General features: G+C 51.7%; 4 protein-coding genes across 5 annotated transcripts; 1 reads left to right on the top strand and 3 right to left on the bottom strand.

The window, feature by feature from the left end:
• Positions 1–1,422: 1,422 nt before the first annotated feature.
• On the top strand, positions 1,423–11,084 carry LOC131294965 (fatty acid synthase). Of its 2 annotated transcripts, XM_058323022.1 has the most exons (8): positions 1,423–1,961; positions 3,610–5,291; positions 5,380–5,834; positions 5,907–6,052; positions 6,189–9,988; positions 10,043–10,636; positions 10,721–10,864; positions 10,945–11,084. In XM_058323022.1, the coding sequence occupies exons 1-8, from the start codon at positions 1,568–1,570 to the stop codon at positions 11,050–11,052; spliced, it is 7,323 nt and encodes a 2,440-aa protein (XP_058179005.1). In that variant the 5' UTR covers positions 1,423–1,567; the 3' UTR covers positions 11,053–11,084. The 2 variants fall into 2 exon arrangements, with proteins under 2 accessions (XP_058179005.1, XP_058179004.1); XM_058323021.1 differs by having other exon boundaries at positions 6,189–10,636.
• Positions 11,085–13,186: 2,102 nt separating this feature from the next.
• Positions 13,187–14,585, bottom strand: LOC131294873 (2-oxoglutarate and iron-dependent oxygenase domain-containing protein 3-like). The gene is made up of 2 exons (XM_058322925.1): positions 14,420–14,585; positions 13,187–14,350 (listed from the first exon to the last, which is right to left on the bottom strand). The coding sequence occupies exons 1-2, from the start codon at positions 14,494–14,496 to the stop codon at positions 13,402–13,404; spliced, it is 1,026 nt and encodes a 341-aa protein (XP_058178908.1). The 5' UTR covers positions 14,497–14,585; the 3' UTR covers positions 13,187–13,401.
• A 455-nt stretch (positions 14,586–15,040) lies between these two features.
• Positions 15,041–16,787, bottom strand: LOC131281493 (reticulon-4-interacting protein 1 homolog, mitochondrial-like). The gene is made up of 4 exons (XM_058310831.1): positions 16,434–16,787; positions 16,140–16,354; positions 15,729–16,063; positions 15,041–15,661 (listed from the first exon to the last, which is right to left on the bottom strand). Exons 1-4 carry the CDS (start codon positions 16,744–16,746, stop codon positions 15,283–15,285), a joined length of 1,242 nt encoding a protein of 413 aa, XP_058166814.1. The 5' UTR covers positions 16,747–16,787; the 3' UTR covers positions 15,041–15,282.
• A 32-nt stretch (positions 16,788–16,819) lies between these two features.
• On the bottom strand, positions 16,820–18,036 carry LOC131281505 (2-oxoglutarate and iron-dependent oxygenase domain-containing protein 3-like). Its single transcript, XM_058310842.1, has 2 exons — positions 17,871–18,036; positions 16,820–17,801 (listed from the first exon to the last, which is right to left on the bottom strand). The coding sequence occupies exons 1-2, from the start codon at positions 17,945–17,947 to the stop codon at positions 16,853–16,855; spliced, it is 1,026 nt and encodes a 341-aa protein (XP_058166825.1). The 5' UTR covers positions 17,948–18,036; the 3' UTR covers positions 16,820–16,852.
• Between the last annotated feature and the right edge of the window lie 94 nt (positions 18,037–18,130).

Consider the following 18,130-nt stretch of genomic DNA (forward strand, 5'->3'; position numbering starts at 1 on the left):
GTATATCCACTTTACCGGAACAAAAACCTCAATCGGTTATCAGTGTTTGCAGTCATGGCGGAACACCTTTCCTTTCCGATGGCGTAAATACACCACCGAACAAAAACAATTCAACTTTGCCATAGGTTGTAAAACGCGGAAAAAGTAACTTGAAAAAAATTAACACTTTGTACACTCTTGACATCCGCGCTTGTACTTCGTGTGCACACAGACTTCTTACGTCAAACGGTGCAGGAATGCTTGATCATTCAACGTAAACGATCGGTTCCGCATCGACATACCTAGACATTGGTGGTACTGCGAAAAATCTTATAATCCTTTTTTTACCTCGAGACTATAAAGAAATCGATCGATCATTTAAAAGAGTACACCTATGGTATGGTAATCTTTATAATCTAGTACTAAGTGATAAGCTTGTGTCAAAGTTTATCTGCTAAAATTTAATCCATCTTAGATAGATATAAGATAAGGTGAATGAACAAAAGAGTGTGTCTACAGGTCAGTCAGGGAACGTATCGGTTTGGATTTGTTCGCCAAAGCTCTTAATTGATTGCTCCTTTAGCTAAATTGACACGAAAAACTGGAGTAAACGAACGATAGGTTATCAGTTTTCCGATGGGCTTCAGTTATCTTATCAAGAATATGGGAGAACATATGGTATTTTTGTATAGCAACCGAAGGAGAAAGAAAAACCTGAGGCCGCTCATAGCCTCAAAGGTGAGAGTTTGTGTCGAACGTTACGTAGATACTGATGGGCCATACTTTTTCCGATTAAACCTACCCCCTATCTGCAGCAGCAGCCCCATTGGGGAAAATGTGATTGAGTTATGTCTGCTCTTTTACTGTTGGAAATACTCACGTCCATTTTTTTGCTCCACATGCCAGCCAATCTTCAATTGGATTAATCGAATTAAATTAAAGCCCGACCAGTGTGGTCGCGTGTCCCGACCCTCGTTGCCAAGCCAAGGGCTATAATTCACGCAAACGATCCCATCACATCACAACATAATAGTGACGCGTGTGAGATTCAGCATCATCACACAGGATCACATCATTTGCAAGGAAGAAGCCGATTCCAGACATAGGATCGGGTCGGGGTTGATTTGCCGCGATGATTCCGTATTATTGAGTGTCAGATTGCCAGACTTGACCTGTTGAGGAAGGGCATCGATATATCGTTTGCTCGACACCACTATCAGTGTGTGTTTGTATGGCTTCGTGTTGTTTAATTAGTTTCGCTGGCCTACATTTGCTTCCGTGTAGGCGTTGATAAGTTAATGAACATTTTATTGATTGGATTTTTCCCCATGTTTCGGGACACTTTTTTATTTCTTCCAGCAGCACCAGCAGCAGTAGACGTAGCAAAGAGAGGATCGTCGACCGGAAGACCACTCGACGCACGCCAGTTCGAAAGCTGTGCGTTAAGCCCACTCAGTTCCGTCACTCGACCCCGAACCCAAGGTAGACGGTTCTAAAGGACGCGCCATCCCGGAGCAGCGCCGTCATTCCTTCGCGAGGAAAACGTTCCAACAGACGCAAACAACGACGCACCAAAGGAAGCACCGAGATGCCGGCCCGCTTCGAGGAAGTGCCCGCTACTGACACCCGCCGCCATGGTGTCCCCATGGATCTGGCCGGGGAACACTATGCCGACGGTGGCCCGCGACCCACCATCCGGGATGACATCTGCATCACAGGCTTCTCCGGCCGGCTGCCCGAGAGCTCCAACATCGACGAGTTTAAGCGCAACCTGCTGGAGGGCGTGGACATGGTGAACGATGACGATCGCCGCTGGCCCGCCGGCCTGTACGATCTGCCCACGCGCATCGGCAAAATTAAGGACGAGGATCTGCAGCATCTGGACGCGGAGTTCTTCAAAATCCACCAGAAGCAGGCGGAATGCATGGACCCGCAGCTGCGCATGCTGCTGGAGTGCACTCATGAGGCGATCATTGATGCTGGTAAGCGACCGGATGAGCGATAGGATGTGACTGTTGATTTTGCTCTGTACATACACTAGCTCTCGATCGACGTTTTTTACTCCATTTCAATGATAGAAACTAGTTTATCTGACGATGATGACCTTCAACAAACCAGATCATAGTAAAATATTCACTTGACGTCACGAAGTTTGTTCTATTACTACACTTGGTGTTTTGTTAAATAATTTGTAAAACGATCCATCGGAAGTGTTTCGTACATTTGGTTAATGCCCTTGTATCGGTTAGGAAGTAAATCGACTGTGCATTTTTGCACATCGCCAACAAATTTATTGATGGTAGATAAATAGAAACGTGGACCAAAAAACCCAACTACCCGTAAGAAAACCCGTTTTTGAAGAGAGAGACAACCTTCAACAGTTGTCCAGCAATAGGATTTTTTTGCTACCGCTACCGTCCACTTGCTGAACGACGACCGATCATGCGATCAGGTGCAAAATACTCTTCGATTTATGAAACATCATTGCGCGCGCTGCATTAGAAGCCAGCCTGGACTTGCGTGTTCGTGTGTGTGTTTGCGGGCTGGGTCTTCTTCTTGACGTACTAATGACGCACAACGACGGAGCACGCCAACCCTGGAGGGCCGGTCGGATGATGGAGGAAAAAGTCACAAAACACCCATTACGACGCCATTATTTGATTTCCCTCGGCCTCACCATCGAATCGTTGCGTAGCCGCAACCCCCCTCGCGTTCGTGTTGACTTTAGGACAAGGGATCTAAGGTTGTGAGGAAGTCGCGTGAACCATTCCGAGGATCCGTTTGGTTGGTGGCCGTATTTGAAGAGAGACACATTCATCCTTTCATTCTGTCCCAATGTTTTGGACCGATCTTCTCTTCATCTCCAACGAACCGATCGGTTGTCCAACCGCTGGCAATTTGTCTGAGAAGCTAGCAGAAGGATGTATAAACGGTTTTTGCTAAGTATTAAGAGGAAACAGCTACTTCTGGTACGTTTTTTCTGTTTTTTTGCAGCTCTGTTGCATTGTTGTACCGCTTTTTTTTTTTATTTTGTCTTTGAAGAACAAGTCGTCTCCAGGTTCGTCACGGTTTCCTCCTCGGTTCTCGGACGAATCTCACAACCAATAACAAACAGTACGACTCATTTACGTCGATACTTACGTACCGCACGGGGGGGACAGCATTACAATTTACAATTGACTGACCATTGGGAGGAGGGTATATCGCACTTTTTTCTGCCTTTTTTCTACCCATGAGGGTATGATAAAAAATGTTGAATCTCTAGAAAATCATTCTAGAAACCCGATGAGAGAGGGAATTCTCAGACACCAAACGACGAACGTCCATGGGTGACCACAGGCCTGACTGTATGCGAGTGTGGTGACGCGAATCGCAAAGTTTTACGCATTTTCAGTTCGAGAAGAAAAGTTTTGCACCAAAAAACAAACGATTTAGATGCAAAATGGTGCGATGCGATGTGCGACAATGTCGTTTGCTGTTTCGTCTTGTGACGTAATTGACCAAACTTTGTTCCGATTGGCTCTATTTTTTTTTATAATGTTGTCCATAGAAACTATCAAATTCGAATCAAATATGGTTAGTTGGGTAAAGAATCTAATTTGAATACTGTTTTACTTTTTTTTTTCTTAGGCATCAATCCGCAGGAAATTCGTGGCAGCCGCACCGGCGTATACATTGGCTGCTCCAACTCGGAAACCGAACAGCACTGGTGTGCCGACCCGGACCTGGTCAATGGCTACGGTCTGACCGGTTGTGCGCGAGCCATGTTCGCCAACCGCATCTCGTACACGTTCGACTTCAAGGGTCCGAGCTACGCGGTCGATACGGCCTGCTCGAGTTCGCTGTTTGCGCTGTCGCAGGCGTTCGCCGACATGAAGGCGGGTCACTGCGACGCGGCGATCGTGGCCGGGTGCGGGATCATCCTGAAGCCCACCATGTCGCTGCAGTTCAAGCGGCTGAACATGTTGAGCAAGGACGGTATGTGCAAGGCGTTCGATGAGTCCGGCAATGGGTATGTCCGCTCTGATGGCTGTGTGGTGACGTTCCTGCAGCGTGCCACCGACTCGCGGCGTATCTACGCGAGCGTACTGAACGTGCGTACCAACACGGACGGCTTCAAGGAGCAGGGCATCACGTATCCGATCGGTGAGATGCAGAAGCGACTGATTCGCGAGACGTACGACGAGATCGGGCTCAATCCGGCCGACGTAGCGTACGTGGAGGCGCACGGCACCGGCACGAAGGTGGGCGACCCGCAGGAGGTGAATGCCATCACGGACTTCTTCTGCAAGGACCGCAAGACGCCGCTCCTGATCGGCTCGGTAAAGTCCAACATGGGCCACTCGGAGCCGGCTTCGGGCGTGTGTTCGATCGCGAAGATCTTGATTGCGATGGAGGAGGGCGTTATTCCCGGAAACCTGCACTACAAGAACCCCAATCCGGATCTGTACGGGCTGCTCGATGGCCGGCTGAAGGTGGTCGATCGTAATCTACCGTGGAACGGTGGTATCATTGGGCTGAACTCGTTCGGGTTCGGTGGCGCAAATGCGCACGTCATCCTCAAGTCGAACCCGAAGCCCAAACCGATCAGTCCGCGGGATGGTGGGTTCCCGAAGCTCATGATCGCTTCCGGACGTACCGACGAGGCGGTTGAAGCGTTCCTGGATCAAGCCGCCACCAGCAAGGACGATGAAGAGTTTGTGGGGCTGGTGAATGAGATCCACAGCCGGAACATCCCGCTGCACGTCCACCGGGGTTACACGGTTGTGGCCGGAGGGGAGAACCAATCGATCGTGCGCGAAGTGCAGGAGGTGGGCACTGACGACAAGCGTCCCATTTGGTTCATCTACTCCGGTATGGGCTCGCAGTGGGCCAGCATGGCCCGTGACCTGATGCAGCTGGAAGTGTTCCACAACAGCATCTACCGGTGCGCGGAAGCCTTGCGTCCGGAAGGGGTCGACTTGATCGACGTGCTCACGAAGAGCGACGAGTCCAAGTTTGACAACATCCTCAATTCGTTCATCTCGATCGCGGCCGTCCAGGTGGCACTTACCGACGTCCTCACGCATTTGGGCATCACGCCCGACGGCATGGTTGGACACTCGGTCGGTGAGCTTGGTTGCGCGTATGCGGACGGATGTTTCACGCCCGAACAAACGGTGCTGGCCGCTTACTGGCGAGGTCGGAGCATTCTCGACACCGATCTGATTGCCGGCCAGATGGCGGCGGTGGGTCTTTCGTGGGAGGACTGCAAACAGAAGCTTCCAAAAGACGTCATTCCGGCGTGTCACAACAGTAACGACAGTGTTACGGTAAGTAGGAATTCATTCGACGATCCCGGGTTTCCCGGGAAAAGAAAACGAACCGATCCGCTAACGTTTCCGAATGATTTCGCATTAGATTTCCGGCCCGGTCGCCTCCGTCGGAAAGGTCATTGCTGACCTGAACGCACAGGGAATCTTCGCGAAGGGCGTAAAATCGTCCGGCATTGCGTTCCACAGTCGGTACATTGCCGACGCCGCACCGAAGTTGCGCAAATCGTTGGACAAAATCATCCCGAACCCGAAGAACCGTACGCCGCGTTGGATCAGCACAAGCATCCCGGAAGAATCGTGGCCCACGCCGTTGGCGCAACAGTCCTCGTCGGCGTACCACGTGAACAACCTGCTGTCGCCGGTCCTCTTTGCCGAGGGTCTGAAGCACGTTCCGGCCAACGCGATTTGCATCGAAATTGCACCGCACGGTCTTCTGCAGGCGATCTTGAAGCGAGCGCTCGGCAAGGACGCCACCAATCTGAGTCTGATGAAGCGTGATCATGCGAATAACTTGATCTTCCTGTTGAGCAACATTGGCAAGTAAGTTTGTTAGGGCCCCTTTTTTTAATTATGCCATAGTATCTCACATTATTATTCTGTCTTTTCCAAAAGATTGTATGCTGCCGGTGCTCAACCGCAGGTGCAGAAGCTGTACCGACCGATCACGTATCCGGTGGGCCGTGGAACACCAATGCTGAACTCGCTGGTCAAGTGGGACCATTCGATCAAGTGGTTCCTTGCTCGCATCGGCGTAGAGAGTAAGTATTTCTCAACACCCCTTTTGGACGAAAATCTCTTTCGGGCTTCACTTTCACGTGTCACTCATTGTTGGGGTGACGTTGCCTCAGTAATTGGGTAGAATGTCTCATATTTTGTTCGTTTCTTTCCGTGTAGATAAGTCTGGTGAAACAATCATCGACATTAACCTGGGCAAGGACGACGACGCATACCTGGCCGGTCACACGATCGACGGGCGTGTGTTGTTCCCTGCGACCGGCTATCTGACCCTAGCGTGGCGCACGTTCGCCAAAATGCGTGGTGCCGACCTGGAAAAGACGCCTGTCGTGATCGAGAATGCCGTTTTCCACCGGGCTACCATTCTACCGAAGGACGGTTCGGTGAAATTTGGCATCAATTTCTTCGACGGAACGGGTGCGTTCGAGATCTGCGAGGGAGGAACGCTGGCCGTCTCGGGCAAGCTGACCATCCCGGAGAAGATCGAGCTGGAGGAGTTGCCGCTCAACAAGCTCGAGGCAGATCGGTCCGGTTTGCCGTTGAACACGAGCGACGTTTACAAGGAGTTGCGTCTGCGGGGCTACGATTACGGTGGTCTGTTCCGTGGTGTGACACGTAGCGACTCGCGGGCTACCACGGGTGAGCTGCAGTGGCGCGACAACTGGGTCAGCTTCATGGACACGATGCTGCAGTTTAGCATCCTCGGTAAGGACCTGCGGGAACTGTACCTGCCGACGCGCATCGAGCGGATCGTCATCAACCCGGCGCGCCACATGGATCTGGTGAACAGTTTGGGATCGGAGGATCGCACCGTACCGGTGTACATGTACCGAGACATTAACGTCATCAAGAGTGGCGGTGTGGAGATGCGAGGACTGCGGGCAACGCTGGCCCCTCGTCGCCAGGGCACCCAGGCAGCACCGACGCTCGAGAAGTACGTGTTTGTGCCGAACTGCAACGAGAAGGAACTGGCCGAGTGTAACGGTGAAAAGGCACGCCTTCGTTCGATCACGGCCGCCATCCATCTGGTGCTGGAGAACAGTGCCGGCGCACTGAAGATAAAGGTGGCCGAGGCGAGCTTCGAGCGTTCACCGGAGAACACCATGGCCGGCACGGTGCAGGCCATCATCGAGGGTGAGCCGACGTTGGCGAGTGATGTCGCGATTGCCACCACGCACCAACCGGACAGTCTGGTGCAGCATTACGGGGAATCGGGTGTGCGTGTGATCAACAAGGACGCGGCCACGGGTCCGATCGAGCAGAACTGCCATCTCGCCATCGGGTACGACGTTTTTGGACGGGCCGATCCGAATGCGATTTTGCGCAACCTTCGCGAAACCATCAAGGCGGACGGGTTCGTACTGCTGGAGGAATCACGCGGCGGGTTCGATGCTAAGTCGTCCCGTGTGGCCTTCGAGCGGGCCGGTTTTACGCTCATCAGCTCGCAGGTGTGCGACAAGAAGGTGTTTGTGTTGCTTCGCCCGACGCTGACGGAACTGGCTCAACGCAAGAGCACTATCGTGACGATCAGCGAGCGTAACTTTGGTTGGTTGGACACTCTGAAGACCGCGTTGGCTAAGGCGGAAGAAACCTCCACCTACGTGTACGTCGTGTGCCAGGGCGAGGAACTGTGCGGTGCCCAGGGACTGATGAACTGTATCAAGAACGAAGCTGGTGGACGGTTCGCACGGATGTACTTCATCCAGAGCCCAAGCGCGGACAAGTTTAACCCGAGCGGACCACTCTACAAGGAACAGCTGGCGAAGGATCTTATCTGTAACGTGCTACGCTCGGCGAACGGTGGTGGACCGTCCGGTGTTTGGGGAACGTTCCGTCATCTCCGACTGGACAGTCAATCGAATGCGCCCTCGCTTCCGGTGGAGCACGCGTACATCAACGCACTGACCAAGGGTGATCTGGCGAGCTTGAAGTGGATCGAGAGTTCCCTATCGCGCGAACAGCAGCGCCCGGACACTGCCGCGGCCAAAAACGACCGTACGGAGTTGTGTACGGTATATTACGCGCCGATTAACTTCCGCGACGTGATGCTCAGCTCGGGCAAGCTCGGTGCTGATGCGCTGCCCGGCGATTTGGCGACGCAGGATTGCATCCTGGGGCTAGAGTTTGCCGGTCGCGATTCGTCCGGTCGGCGCATTATGGCGATGGTGCAGGCCAAGTCACTGGCCACCACCTGTGTGGCGCAGCGTAACATGATCTGGCAGATTCCGGACGATTGGACGATGGAGCAGGCCTCGACGGTGCCGTGCGTGTACTCGACCGTCTACTACGCGCTGGTGATGCGCGGACGCATGAAGCGCGGCGAGTCGATCCTGATCCACGCTGGCTCCGGTGGCGTTGGACAGGCGGCCATTTCGGTGGCGCTAGCGGCCGGTGTGACCGTCTACACGACGGTCGGCTCGAAGGAAAAGCGTGACTTCCTGAAGCGCACCTTCCCGCAGCTGACCGATCGGAACATTGGCAATTCGCGCGACTGCTCGTTCGAGCAGCTGGTGATGCGCGAGACGCAGGGTCGTGGCGTCGATCTGGTGCTGAACTCGCTCGCCGAGGAAAAGCTGCAGGCGTCGATCCGATGCCTCGGGCTGAACGGGCGCTTCCTGGAGATTGGCAAGTTCGATCTGAACAACAACAGCCCGCTCGGCATGTCGGTGTTCCTGAAGAACACCTCCTTCCACGGCATCCTGCTGGACAGCGTGATGGAGGGCGACGATGAGACGATCGCGGAAGTGGTGCGCCTCGTTGCGGACGGTATCAAGAGCGGTGCCGTGCGGCCGCTCCCGACGAGCGTGTTCACCGAGCAGCAGGTGGAGCAGGCGTTCCGCTTTATGGCATCGGGCAAGCACATCGGCAAGGTGGTGGTGCGCGTGCGCGAGGAAGAGAAGGCGAAGGTGGTCCGACCGGTGCCGAAACTGATCAACGCCATCCCGCGCACCTACATGCACGTGGAAAAGGTGTACATCCTGGTCGGTGGGCTCGGTGGGTTCGGGTTGGAGCTGGCCAACTGGCTGGTGTCGCGTGGTGCCAAGCGTATCGTGCTGACGTCGCGCAGTGGGGTCCGTTCCGGCTACCAATCGCTCATGATCCGCCGCTGGGCGGAGCGTGGCGTGCAGGTCACAATCGACACGAACGACGTGACAACGTTGAAGGGCGCCCAGAAGCTGCTTACGGACGCCGCACGCCTTGGTCCGGTTGGCGGTGTGTTCAACCTTGCCGCCGTCCTGCGCGACGGCCTGCTGGAGAACGCAACCGAGGCCGACTTCAAGGCGGTTTGCGTGCCAAAGGTTGATGGTACGAAAAATCTCGATGCGGCCACCCGCGAACTGTGTCCCGATCTGGACTATTTCGTTTGCTTTTCGAGTGTGTCCTGCGGTCGTGGTAACATCGGTCAGGTGAACTATGGGTTGGCCAACTCGGCGATGGAGCGGATCTGCGAGGCACGGCATGCCGTCGGACTGCCGGCCACTGCCATCCAGTGGGGCGCCATCGGTGACACCGGGTTGGTGCTGGAGAATCTCGGTGACAACGACACGGTCGTCGGTGGTACGCTGCCGCAGCGTATGCCATCCTGTCTGCAGACGATGGACTTCTTCCTGCAGCAGCCCTGCCCGGTGCTGGCCTCGATGGTGATCGCCGAAAAGCGCAAGACGGAAACGGGTGGCGTGAGTCTGGTGAGCTGCATCGCGAACATTCTCGGCCTAAAGGACACCAAGAACGTGTCGGACGGTGCGACGCTGGCCGATCTCGGCATGGACTCGCTGATGGGTGCCGAAATTAAGCAAACTCTCGAGCGCAGCTTCGATCTGGTGCTGAGTGCGGCCGAGATTCGTCTCCTAACGTTTGGCAAGTTGCGTTCGTTCGAAAAGGGAGGTGCGGCTGACGCGGTTACGGGCGGTGCACCTGCCGCCGGCACGGGTGGTTCGGGAGATGCGGCGGACGGTGATGCGGCGAAGCGTGCCCTGGCGGAAAGTGCCATCGGCGATGGTACGCAGGTGAAGTTTAGCGCGGACCTTATGCCCAAGGAGTGCCTGGTACGCTTGGAGTCGGCCGCAACCGGAGCAACCGGTGGCAAAGTACGGCCCGTTTTTGTCGTGCACGCCATCGAGGGTGTAATTACGGCGCTTATCCCACTCGCCGCCGTCCTGCCAGTGCCCGTGTACGGTCTACAGTGCGTCGAGGGAGCCCCACTGGAGTCGCTCGAAGCGTTGGCCGCGTTCTACATCAAGCAGATCCGAACGGTACAGCCGCGCGGTCCGTACACCGTCGTGGGCTACTCGTTCGGTGCGTCCATCGCGTACGAAATGGTGGCCCAGTTGGAGAAGGCCGGTGATGCCTGCAGTTTGCTGATGCTGGACGGATCGCCTCGGTACGTGAGCTGGTACACGGAGGCGCAGAAACAGCGCAACGCCAACGGTGAGGTCGTGCAGGCGGTCGACGAAGCGTACGCGCTGGCGTACTTTGCGATGGTGTGCGGCCGGCTCGACTACGGTAAGACGGCGCACGAGCTGGTGACGGCGAAAACGTGGGAAGAGCGGGTGGCCAGGTGCGCCGAGATGGTGCACGCCAAGGTGCCTCAATACTCGAAGAAATTGGTAAGTTACATCTCTCAGTCACGGGAGACCGATGATCGTATAATTGAATCATTGGAATCTTTTTTTTTTCGTTCATTTCCACAGCTTGAAACGACCGCCAAATCGTTCGTCGGTAAAATTGTCGCAAGCCATATGTACAAACCGTCGTCCAAGATCAACGCCACGGTGAAGCTGGTGAAGCCGACCGAAAACTACGCCAAACTTCAGGGAGACTACGGACTGTCGGATGTAAGTTCGAAGCTGCTTCTGTGCGACCAAAATTGCCGATCCTAATCTGTACGTTATGTTTCTTTCTTTTTTTTATATAGCTCTGCAATCAAAAGGTCGAAATCTTTACCGTGAAGGGCGACCATCGATCGATGCTGGCCGGGGACTCGATGAAACAGATTGCCACCGTGCTGCAGCAGCTGCTTTAAGCTCCTAGCCACGAACCACGGACAAACCACCACCACCACCACCACCACCATTCTCCAAAACTCATTCTAATTATCTTCCCAAAACACACACTGCGCCTAATATATGAGTGTGGATTCTCGTGATTTATATATATATGGGGTGTGAAGTGTTTTCTCCTCACGGCGAACGGTTAATTTATTACACAATATTTTCGTCCACCCGAGGGTAGATGGACAAACGGACGTGAGAGAGAATTCCTACAATCCTATGTCCAGTGATCAAATATTTCCAAGTGATGCGATTGGAATTTTGGAAGAAAACGGACGGAAACGAACGTGGTCGGAAAGGACTGACAAAGTCGTTCTTCTAAGTAGGCGATTCTTAAAACACTCAAACAAGCACGCATACAATTTCTCTCTTAGTATAGTTTAGTGTAGCAAACTCATGCCCCCAGTCTCGCGGCTTGTGCGTAGTCCATGGCGTTTTTGTTTTCTTGTAAATATACAAAGGAGGGAGAAGAACGGAGAGAGAGGATACATTAACAAGTACTACACGATGCACGTGGTGCAAGGACATTTTTTGCGGGAAACGAACGTGGCTGGAGCCACACCTGCTTGTGGTAGAGTACGCAAGCGTACACGTAGGGTATAAAGTAAGTGACCTTTTCCTTTCCAGTGCATTCAAAATGCATCATCTGCCTTTTATGTCTGAATTTCGCACAGCGCAAACATACATCACATACATTCCCAAATTGGATTTCTTTATCTTTTAAAGATATTTTAAGTTTGCAATGGTCCCGTTACAAATTCAATTGATTTAACACAAAACAGTGTTTGAAAACAGATTCTCTATCTCTACAGTTTGTGACAAAAGCGTTCTCTTGCTAGAAAAAAGGGGTAATGAGCCGTGTTTGTTATAAGAAAAGAGAGATGTTGGTTTCGAAGACAAGATAAATGAACAACGGAACACATTCCCTAATTGTGTGGAATGTAGAGTTCGAACAGGAAGGCTGGAAGAGATACGAAACCGAGCAAACAAAAAGGGGCATCCAGGTTTTAGCATTTAAGGTAAATCAAACAATGTAACGTGTACGTGTGTTTGTGTGAGTATGTGTGTGTGTGTGTATGTTTGAGAGGATGGAACAAAACCACTTAACAATATAAAAATGAACTACAAAGTAGACGAACAAACAAACAAAACATAAGAAAACTAAAACCAACACAAAAACGGTGTGTGCCCATTGTATAACAATTGCCACCGAATTAGTTGAATAATAGTAGTGGAGGAATTAAGGAATATCAAACCAATAGGGTGATACATGTGGAAAATGCAAATAAATAATAGAAACAAACAAAACAGCCACGCACTTCATTGCACAACCACTTAAATCTCGTTTCATGCGAGGCAAACAATTTTCCTTCATACACAGCACACAAACAATTCTATTGGCTCTGGCACACACCCCTGCACACAACAATATGTTGACCTACTCTGGTGGATATGCTTTTAACGCATAAGGAAAGCTTTACGCTACTGCTAATATACGATTACTACTAAGTGTACTTTGCAAAAAAAACTAAAACGTTGAATCCAGCACTGACATTTTATTACGTGTAAAACATGGTCAAGAAAGTGTGGTGAAACCAGCCTGCTGTGTGCCCGTTTTGAATGTGATGAAATCGGTTTTGTCGAGGAACAAAAAAGCTCTGAAAAGGGAAAGGACAAGGTTTAGATTTTAAACGTTATGAGGATAGTAGTGTTTTTGCGGTACATTATATGGATAAAATGTATATAGTGAATAATAAACTGCATATGGAATAGCAGCAGAAGAAGGTGTGTTTTAATGTGGTAATCTCTCGTTTAAGTGTATCCTTCTCGCAAGGTTCTGGAATACATCCTGGCAGGCGAACAACTGACAACATACTTCTGGTTTAGAATTTTTATTAACTTGTGTGTGTTTTAGGTCTATTTTCTTTCTTTTATAACTCGTGCTATTGTGAAGGTTAAAATTACATTTGTTCGTATTGCTTCTTTGATAAATGCTGCATGGTATAGAGCGTTGACTTAGATGTTACCACACTGCTATTTGTTTGTTTCTTTTTCCTTGCGCTAATGATGGCCGTCGAAATGCAATGCATAGAATACTGCTTTTTTTCTACTGATTTTTTGTTGTTTCAACATTTGTCCTTGATTAGTCCGATGGAATGATCAACCGAAGAGGAAACAAAACCGGTTCTTTTAACATATGGCATTAAAACGTGTTAGTGCCACCCGAAACCCATTCCCGGGAAAGACTTGCTCTCCTGTACCATTTATGCACTGAATTCTTCCAGCGTGCGAATGGTCAGTACGGTGTCCGGTGGTTTGTCTCAGGCCGAGGTCGCATTCGTTTCGCTCGTCTCGTCCTCCTCGCCGGCTTCTTCGAGCGCAAACTTGGGATCGGCCATCGCGTACTCGCGATCGCAGGTGAACGAAATGGTTATCGCGTACCGGACGCCACTCGTGACCTGCTCCACGTGGTGCATGTTTTCCCCGCCGGAAGTGAACCCACTGACACGGGCCCTCTTCGGCTCGATGTACACGTTCGTGCGGTTATGCTTGCCCTCGTTGTCGATGAACACGAAGCGTCCGCCCGCAAAGTCTTTCCCGTAGTCGGTCAGATACAGCAGCGTGGTGTAGTGGAACGAGTTGTACGTTTCCTTGTCCACGTGCGCGTGCCAGTACTCGTCGTGGATCGTCTTGGCCGTGCCGTTCGTGAGCCGCGAGAAGAACGTTGGGTGGGTGAGATGCAGGGAGTCCACGTTTAGCCGGAAGTTGTCGGCGACCGCCTTCTGCACCTTGTCCTTTACGTGCCGGTACACGTTGATGTGTTGGCTGGTGAAGAGCTTCTTCGCCTCAGGCAACCGATATACGTTGATAAACTGCGTGCCCTTCGAGAGGGCACCGGAGTGGAGGTCCAGTATGGACGCCCCACCGGCCGACTGACCCAGCTCGAAGCCAGCCCGGGCGAGATCGAGCAGAATGCCTGCCTCGGCCGGGGAGACTATCTTGTCGCTTACAAACCGCCCACAGTTGGCCGGAATGCAGCCGGCAAACTTCGATATCTCCTCGAGGTAGGGTCGCGAGCAGTCCAATGGTTGGGTGCGTAGATCGAGCACCTCCCGTTGGGTGGCAAACTTCTTTTCCCGGGTACGGAACGTCGTGAAGTACACGATGGCCGCAATGCCAACCATAAGCACTAGCCGGGCCCACATCTGATGCTGTTGGGCGACGCTTGGCGATGAACCGGTGCTCGATCCAGTTGAAGAAGTGAACTTCCTACGGGAAAGAAGATACCATTTAGATTGCTTATCTTAACGTAAACCATGCAACCGCAGCGCTACTCACGATTTACGTGGCCGATTGCCTCCGCCATCACTGGCACTTTTCTTGCGCTGCCTAACCTGACCTCCACCGTCGCTCATCGTTCCTTTGCTGATCCGTGTTGACAAACGGAAGGAAAACCAGACAAATTCTTCCAAAAACCTCCAGTAACCACGGTTATGGAACAAAATCGATAATGCAGTCCATCCGACGTTCACGATATTCCAACTTGAAAACTACGATTTCCCGTTGACGTTGCGTCAAAGAGTGGGGTGGTTTGTGCGCGCAATAACGACGCACGAGTTTGTTTACGATGTAGAGTATTGTATCAATACTGAGGCGTAGGTGCAGAAACCTTGGTTGGTATTTTCTGCTAAAATAACTAATTTGTTAACAACTTTACAATTGCTGAACCGATTTGTACATGTGACCCCTTAAATGAAAGGTCTGCTCAAGACACGCAACTTTGTGCAACAATAGATCATTCTATATTTTATAGTTTTTGAGAAAATTTATTTTTCGAAAAGCTTCGGACATCTATCGGTTCCGGTGGAACAAGGTACTCGGTAGACGGTTTTGGATGAATTAAAAATGTTCAAAACAACGACATTTTACAGTAGATTCGATTTATTTTAAATTAAAGAAATTTCTTCTAAAGAATCAAAAAAGATTATTTCAAATCTGTTTGCTAACTTTTTGTTATAGTTCTTTGAATTGTAATTAAGTGTTCATTTGTTGTATACTATAATCACACGTAGAAGTTTTGTAAAGTGATGTTACCCACTTGAGGTTGTCTAGTATTGCTATGAGTAGATTTTGCTTCTACACAAATTTCAGGAGAAGATTCCTTCGAGAATGTAATATCCGCACGCGCTGCAGGATCACGTTTACTCATAGTCGATCACAATCTTCCCTCGTAAATGCTTTTGCGCTACGCGCTCGTACGCCTCGGGTATGTTGGCGTACGGGAACACCTTCTCGACCACCGGCAGGAGCTTTCCCTTTTCGACCAAACGCTGCAGGTAGGCAATGCCCTGCGGGGCGGGAACAAAGTACCCCCACTTGACTAGTCCTTTTTGGGCACCGAGTGAGGCCATGTTATTGCGCACCAGACTGGTGGCGTTTTGGATCATGCCCGCGGCGAACCCATCCGTGTCGATGTTCTTCAGGACCGGCGAATTGAAGGTGATATACTGATCGAACTTCCACGGTACTTCGTTGGCATAGTCGGATCCCTTGCCGGCACAGTCGAGGACAATATCGAACCTAGAATCAATACGGTGATAAATGTGAGCATTGTGTGAAAACAATCATTTGCCAACAAATCAACTACCTTCCAACGCTTGCTAGGTTTTGTACATGTGTAGGATCGGTGTAATCGAGCACCACATCCACACCGAGATTGCGCACCATTTGGATAGCATCCGGCGAACAGGTGGCAAACACTTCGACACGCTCCGCTAGGAGCATCTGCACGACAAGCGTCCCAACGCCTCCGGTCGCCCCGAGCACGAGCACTTTTTTTCCTGCTCCACCACCCACGGGAGATATCGCGCCGAGCAAATCTCCCAAGTGGCCCGTTATGTACAAGCCAGACCAAGCCGTAAGGCCCGCGTACAGCACAGCGCTGGCATCGATTTTATTTAAGTCTGCAGGCTTTTTGAACAACTAAAATAGAAGAATGGAACAATTATGGAGAACAACGTCATAACATCATCACGTGCTTGTCGCAATATGTACGTACGCAATACTTTTCCACAGCAACGTATTCAGCATGGCAACCTTGCAAGTGCACCGGTACCACGCCCCACACCTCATCGCCTACTTCCAGCTCCCGACTAGAGATCCCGAGGCCTTTCTGTACAATTTCGCCGCAAAAGTCACGGCCGAGAATAAGAGGAAACTCGATGCCTCCGTCCTTGCAGCGCATCGCGTTCAATACTGATGCTCCGTAGCCATCTGTGTTCACGGTAGGTTATGATTAGAATCCGGTTGTAATACTATCAGGAAACAGGTTTCTCCGCCCGACGGTACTTACTAATCATAGCTACATCGATCGGGTTCACAGAGGACGCTTTCACTTTCACCAGCAACTGCGTGGGGGATTTCAGGATGGGCATTTTAATTCCCTCGTTGAACTGAATCTCCTCTTCCGGCGAACCGTAGGAGTGTATTTGCCATCCGGACATTTTCCTGCAAGCTGCATTTCGTCGTTGCGTTTCTTGCTTCGACGAAGATTCGTGATTCGAGGATGCCATCGTTGCCGTTGCTAGGCTTCGAAAGGTGAATGGTATTTCACGTGAGCCAAGTCGCAGTGCGGCCGTTAGACGAGCACATGTTGCCAGTACCATTTTCTAGAAGCCTTTGCTGGTTTATTTACCACCAATCGGTCCGTTTTCACTCCGGTCTGAATTCTTCCAGCGTGCGAATGGTCAGTACGGTGTCCGGTGGTTTGTCTCAGGCCGAGGTCGCATTCGTTTCGCTCGTCTCGTCCTCCTCGCCGGCTTCTTCGAGCGCAAACTTGGGATCGGCCATCGCGTACTCGCGATCGCAGGTGAACGAAATGGTTATCGCGTACCGGACGCCACTCGTGACCTGCTCCACGTGGTGCATGTTTTCCCCGCCGGAAGTGAACCCACTGACACGGGCCCTCTTCGGCTCGATGTACACGTTCGTGCGGTTATGCTTGCCCTCGTTGTCGATGAACACGAAGCGTCCGCCCGCAAAGTCTTTCCCGTAGTCGGTCAGATACAGCAGCGTGGTGTAGTGGAACGAGTTGTACGTTTCCTTGTCCACGTGCGCGTGCCAGTACTCGTCGTGGATCGTCTTGGCCGTGCCGTTCGTGAGCCGCGAGAAGAACGTTGGGTGGGTGAGATGCAGGGAGTCCACGTTTAGCCGGAAGTTGTCGGCGACCGCCTTCTGCACCTTGTCCTTTACGTGCCGGTACACGTTGATGTGTTGGCTGGTGAAGAGCTTCTTCGCCTCAGGCAACCGATATACGTTGATAAACTGCGTGCCCTTCGAGAGGGCACCGGAGTGGAGGTCCAGTATGGACGCCCCACCGGCCGACTGACCCAGCTCGAAGCCAGCCCGGGCGAGATCGAGCAGAATGCCTGCCTCGGCCGGGGAGACTATCTTGTCGCTTACAAACCGCCCACAGTTGGCCGGAATGCAGCCGGCAAACTTCGATATCTCCTCGAGGTAGGGTCGCGAGCAGTCCAATGGTTGGGTGCGTAGATCGAGCACCTCCCGTTGGGTGGCAAACTTCTTTTCCCGGGTACGGAACGTCGTGAAGTACACGATGGCCGCAATGCCAACCATAAGCACTAGCCGGGCCCACATCTGATGCTGTTGGGCGACGCTTGGCGATGAACCGGTGCTCGATCCAGTTGAAGAAGTGAACTTCCTACGGGAAAGAAGATACCATTTAGATTGCTTATCTTAACGTAAACCATGCAACCGCAGCGCTACTCACGATTTACGTGGCCGATTGCCTCCGCCATCACTGGCACTTTTCTTGCGCTGCCTAACCTGACCTCCACCGTCGCTCATCGTTCCTTTGCTGATCCGTGTTGACAAACGGAAGGAAAACCAGACAAATTCTTCCAAAAACCTCCAGTAACCACGGTTATGGAACAAAATCGATAATGCAGTCCATCCGACGTTCACGATATTCCAACTTGAAAACTACGATTTCCCGTTGACGTTGCGTCAAAGAGTGGGGTGGTTTGTGCG

The sequence above is a fragment of the Anopheles ziemanni genome, chromosome 2 (assembly GCF_943734765.1).
Source record: "Anopheles ziemanni chromosome 2, idAnoZiCoDA_A2_x.2, whole genome shotgun sequence".
Classification (NCBI taxonomy): Eukaryota; Metazoa; Arthropoda; class Insecta; order Diptera; family Culicidae; genus Anopheles; species Anopheles ziemanni.

Excerpts from the sequence above, each read along its gene's own strand:
- LOC131294965 (XM_058323021.1), top strand. The coding sequence starts at position 1,568 with ATGCCGGCCCGCTTCGAGGAAGTGCCCGCTACTGACACCCGCCGCCAT. Across the intron at positions 1,962-3,609 it reads TGAGGCGATCATTGATGCTG|GCATCAATCCGCAGGAAATT; the intron begins GTAAGCGACCGG and ends TTTTTTTCTTAG. Across the intron at positions 10,637-10,720 it reads CTCAATACTCGAAGAAATTG|CTTGAAACGACCGCCAAATC; the intron begins GTAAGTTACATC and ends TCATTTCCACAG.
- LOC131294873 (XM_058322925.1), bottom strand. The coding sequence starts at position 14,496 with ATGAGCGACGGTGGAGGTCAGGTTAGGCAGCGCAAGAAAAGTGCCAGT. Across the intron at positions 14,351-14,419 it reads GGCAATCGGCCACGTAAATC|GAAGTTCACTTCTTCAACTG; the intron begins GTGAGTAGCGCT and ends TCTTTCCCGTAG.
- LOC131281493 (XM_058310831.1), bottom strand. The coding sequence starts at position 16,746 with ATGGTACTGGCAACATGTGCTCGTCTAACGGCCGCACTGCGACTTGGC. Across the intron at positions 16,355-16,433 it reads GATCGATGTAGCTATGATTA|ATGGCTACGGAGCATCAGTA; the intron begins GTAAGTACCGTC and ends CCGTGAACACAG. Across the intron at positions 15,662-15,728 it reads AACCTAGCAAGCGTTGGAAG|GTTCGATATTGTCCTCGACT; the intron begins GTAGTTGATTTG and ends TATTGATTCTAG.
- LOC131281505 (XM_058310842.1), bottom strand. The coding sequence starts at position 17,947 with ATGAGCGACGGTGGAGGTCAGGTTAGGCAGCGCAAGAAAAGTGCCAGT. Across the intron at positions 17,802-17,870 it reads GGCAATCGGCCACGTAAATC|GAAGTTCACTTCTTCAACTG; the intron begins GTGAGTAGCGCT and ends TCTTTCCCGTAG.